We start from the raw sequence: 5,196 nt of genomic DNA, 5'->3' as shown, positions 1-5,196 counted from the left end.
CACACAAGGATTCTGCAAGTCGACGGTTGCAGGATCTCCGAAATGCAGCCTGCACCAACAAATTCTGTATTTCTTTGAACTGCAATGAAACACACAAAAGTGAAGTGTTCGTGGATGGAGTACAGTCTTAATATGAAGTTTATCCGGGGGCGCCCAATGCGAATTTTTAGAAGAACACGCTAGGGATTCGATTCAAGATAATTAATAATGAATCAAGCAAACGGTCAATCAAAGAGCAGCTCCATTTCAACATCCAGTGAAGAACAATATGGTTGTGCAAATGAAACGGCCAGAGAGTCGTTGGAAAGGGACAATGGAGTGGATTCCCTTAAGGAAAGGGAATTGGAAGATGAAACCTCGAGATCAGCGGATTTTTGAGAATTAAGAACCAGTTACTTGCAAATCCCATTTGGTTTTCAGAGTAGAGGCTCTTACAAACACGCTTCAAAAAACTGTGAAATAGTTGGAGGTAGTCATTATTAGGCTGTTAATTAAAGTACACTAACATTAACTGGGAAATAATTAAGTAAATAATAATATTTATCTGTACCCCCCACTGTTATTCACTGGGATGGTTGACTGCTATATATGCAGTTACATTGGTAAGATGTAGATACATAATAACATGGGTGACAAATTGCTCCTTAATTTTGCCGTGAAATTTCATCGTTAATTTATAATTTTACATGTGAAATTACAATTTTGCCAGAGGGCAACTTTTCCTACAGTGCCAAAATGGCATCTTACGAATGTAATTTGTCGTCCATAATATTAATAGCTAATCAAATGGTACACTCGTGAAATTAGGGAATAATTTAACTTGCGTTTTGCCCAAAATCATTATTTGATTTTGGACAAAACACAGGTGAAATCATTCTCTAATTTCACGAGTGTACCATTTGATTATCCATACAAAGCTAATCCAGCATTTCCTGGATAAACTGTCGTTGTTTGACAGAAATGGGAAACTTGTCTTAGTTTTTCCTTTCCAAGTCCTTTGTTCAACAATAATGATAATTGGGATGCCGGCTGTGTTAGGGACTCAATGGCTAAAATTGTAAGTGGTCATGATGCATCGAGACAAAAGTATCATGGAGTTTCACTTAATTAAAATAATTAATGGTACCTGGCAGTTTAAGCTTTGTAGTATCCTGCCTACTACCCAGAAGCTATTGATACAGTCACTTATCTATTATTGAATAAGGGAGCATTGTTATTATTATTATTATTAGTATAATTATTATTGTATAACTGCTGCTGTAAGATAAGAAAGTTCTCTCTCATCGCTAGTCTTTCCTAGTTTGTCAGTCAGTTTTGAAAATAATGAACTTACCTGTGTTAATATGCAACATATAGCTTATCATGATATTCATTTTAATTCTACCACTAATTATTATTAGAAATTATAATACATAAGATGATGTATTATAAGATTATTATTGTCATTATCATAGGCCATATTCATAAATGGCTGCCCAGAAATTATTCTTTAACTTGTCTTTGTGCTAATCTTCCTCTCTAGCCTCATTTTGGAGCAAATGTTCTTTTGAATTTCGTCTGTGCTAACGAGGCTACTGAGGATGATTAGCATAGAGACAAAAGAATAATTTCTTGACCACCATTTATGAATATGGCCTAATAATTATCCCAATTTATTAGTTATACCACTGTAGTCTGTCTTTACAGTAAGGACACTTGAACCGTGAACACTTGACATTTTTGTGTACATTGTTTTCTTCGACAACGAAGAAATAAAGGCTCTTCTTATGATGTATAGTGTTACATGTATAGCATTTTGTAAGTGTAAAAACATTAAATACTCTTGTCAAAAGGATAAGCCCACATTCTATAGTCACTAAAAAAATGTACCAACAAATATCAAGTGTTCATAGTTCGAGTGTCCTCACTGTAATAGTTGGATAAACTTCCAGCTGTCTACAGCCAGTAGATTTAGATGACCTATTTTTGCTATTATTTCTTGATTGTTAGTATCATTTTATAATAATTTATTGTTATTACCATTGTTGTTGTTGTTGTCATAAAAATGCAATAAGTTTAATGAATGCTGTTGTTGATTAATTACCTTTTTCTTCTAGTGACCTATAATTCCAGATTCAGGCAGTTTGTGTTTCTTGACTCCAGAGGTATTACAAGTTGGTCCTATGAAAGTGTTTACAACACAGGTGATTACGGGATTGATCGCCGATGGCATTCTCTATTTTTTATATCTTATGCCTTTTTGAATTTCTGTCATGTTGACTTATAATAATTATTAATAAATATTATTATTAATTGGAGATTTCAGTCAGAGATGAAATGCTTCCAAGGTTGGATCTAGTTGGGTAGTAGCTGTTATGGAATGTAGATGAACAGCTGTTATTCAAGAATGCATTGGGCCTCAGGCCTGACAGTTGTTCAAAAGTTGGAAAACGCTATCCACCGGAGAAATCACTAACTGTTTGATAGTACAATACATGTTATTGGTTTTGCTATGACTTATCCACTGGACAGGGATTTATCCAGCAGATAATGCTATCCAGCGTTTGAACAACTGAGGACTGTCAAAGTAAAAAGTTAACTCATTTCACTTAGTCTTTGACCACGGAACTATATATATTTTTTATTACATGTATTGCCTCTATGCCTGAGTGCACACATTATTTTATGTAATAGCTAACAGGCATAAGATTTATAATTTACACGATTTATTTTTATTGTTTTTAAGTGACGAGGCATCTCAATTATCCATCTTACCATGCAGTTCAATGTTCTACGCCTTATCATATTCTCAAGGAAATTCAATGTCTATTTTGCATTGTCAAAGGAATATGCATTGAAGGTAAACCATGAAAAGATGTCCTGTCCGCAAACTGCAATAATTTATTATTGAATTGTACTGTAATATACTGTTTCATCTATTATTCATAGTTGCATACTGTACTTACTTAACTAACCACTCCCCATGGGGGCAATGAAGAATAGAATAGAACAGATGTCATTCCATGATGAATGAGCAGCATCCCTAGGCCACTCAAGCGTTCCTCGTTCATTGTAGAACGGTTCCACAATTTGAGGTACCCCAGAGCTGAAAAAGAGCATTCGCCAACTCTAATCTCTCCGGGTTTCCCTAAGCTTATTTAAGCAAGGAGGTTTGAGCGAGATAAACACATGGAAAACTATAGGGAAATGTTAACAGACTATTGTCTTTGAATATTGCTTCCTTTTTGTTTCTGTTTCATAAAGACAAGTGAATCAGTTGTGAAAAGTTTCAAAGGCAATATCAGTAAAGTTCAAATTATCTGCCCAATACCCCCAGAACTAGTATCTACAAAAGTGTGCACACGTTTCTTTACCCCTTAACTCAGCCTTTAATTTACTCCCGTCGGACCCGTTTGACCTTTTACATGTAGCATCCTGTATAGTGTCCCTCACTCAAAGGATTAATAAATATGTACATGTATGTAATATGTATGTATGTATGTATACTCCGTCAATCTTTTATTTCCTGCAGATCGTGACCACTATGGCTGCAGTTTCTAATTAAGATCTGTTTTACATCTTTTTAGTCTGCTATTCCATCACAAACATTACTTTTTTTTATCCCACATATTTTAACCCTCTTTTTAAATTGAAATTCATTTTCCATTTTACGTGTAATTTGCAACCTTAAATGTTCTTATTTCAAGTTGCCCTTTTGCAGGTCTTTAACCTGAATTTTCACGAGGTGTTTTCGGTATCAGCTGACATGCATTCTGTGCTGTGTATGGTCTTTAATCATGTGAAAGATGAGCTTATTACAGGGGGAACTGGCGGGATGAAGGTGAACTTACAGTAGTTTAAGTTTGGACAAATCTGAATCCCAGGAAAATTAATAGTGAACTTTATTTAAGTGTCAAGTGTTCAGTACAGTGTAGGCCCGGGCCACATTAAATTGGGGAAACTAAACATTGAAATCATAGGTTGCTTTTTGAGGAGAGGGGAAAACGGGAATATCCGGAGAACAACCTCTCGGAGCAGAGTAGAGAACCAACAAACTCAACCCACATATGACACCATGTCAGACTGGGAATCGAACCCAGGCCACATTGGTCGGATGCGAGTGCTCTCACCGATGTGCCACCCCTGCGTCCTCAAGTTTTAAAATTAATTTATCGGGCAATGCAAGGGTTGACGAATGGTAAAATCCGAGACTCGCCGAGATGCCGAGACCCTTGTTTGCGAATCCCAGACCAAAACATGCAAGACTTCACGCCAAAATAAAAGCAATAGAGACCTTTTAGTTTAGAACCGATGTTTTCGCGATATACCGCAAACCACATTAAGCCCGGTTTGAAGTTAGTCGTTTGCCGTTCTAGAGGTTAGCGCGATTCTGAACTTTTAGCAAGCCGTTCCTGTTATCCACAGCGGTGCCGCCATCTTGGATTTTTCATTGCTACAACTGCTCTCAAATCAAACAGCTAAAATTCTCCCAAAACTTAGATTTGATCTTCAAAATTGTTCCCAATAGATAGCAAACAGATGTAACAACATGACTGATATGGTCAAACGGGAGGTCTGATTAATCTCTGGCGATAAAACGCTGCCGTAAATCACTTACCGCAAGTACAGTGTCTTGAAGTTGAAACTCGAACCGCAGACTACAAACGTGACGGCAACGACAAGATCACGTGATTTTCCGAGGTTCGCGGTTCGCGGTATTGCCCGAAAAATTCGTTGCTAAAGGTCCCTAATATAAACGAGACGTGGAGACTCTTTGTAAAGACTGTCGAGTTTGCGAGTGCCAAGATTTTGGAGGTACCATTCTCCACCCCTAATGCATATATTATAAAAGATAAATTTAGTACCTTACCTGCATGTAACCTTAATGTATTAAAAACTCGATCTTTGGATAATGCAATTCGAGAATTTTGATTGGCTAAGCCATCGTGGGTTATGGGCCATTATACCATGATCTACAAACACGGCAATATAATTATGCATGCGTGTTTTTTTATTTTTTATTGTAGTCTAGTTTTCTATATTTTGGGGTCGTTTTTAATAAAACAATTATTCCACTCGCGCTTGTTGGATATGAGATGATTATAGCCAAATCGGCGCTACGTGCCTCGTTGGCTATCTATCATCTCATATCCAACGCGCGCTCATGGAATAATTGTTAATTACTATATAAACACCAACGAAATACCAAGTGAGCTT

At 36.7% G+C, this 5,196-nt stretch overlaps 1 protein-coding gene across 1 annotated transcript in view; it reads left to right on the top strand.

The window, feature by feature from the left end:
• The first annotated feature begins 2,705 nt into the window (after window positions 1–2,705).
• LOC137989107 (uncharacterized) overlaps window positions 2,706–5,196 on the top strand; it is a 49,957-nt gene continuing 47,466 nt past the window's right edge. The window contains 2 exon segments of the mRNA XM_068834986.1: window positions 2,706–2,839; window positions 3,701–3,820. Of these exon segments, the coding sequence (XP_068691087.1) occupies window positions 2,756–2,839; window positions 3,701–3,820 (204 nt within the window). The 5' untranslated portion in view covers window positions 2,706–2,755.

Source organism: Montipora foliosa, unplaced genomic scaffold (assembly GCF_036669935.1).
Source record: "Montipora foliosa isolate CH-2021 unplaced genomic scaffold, ASM3666993v2 scaffold_440, whole genome shotgun sequence".
Classification (NCBI taxonomy): domain Eukaryota; kingdom Metazoa; phylum Cnidaria; class Anthozoa; order Scleractinia; family Acroporidae; genus Montipora; species Montipora foliosa.
Note: the sequence above shows the minus strand (reverse complement) of the source record. Positions and strands in the feature narration are given on the sequence as shown.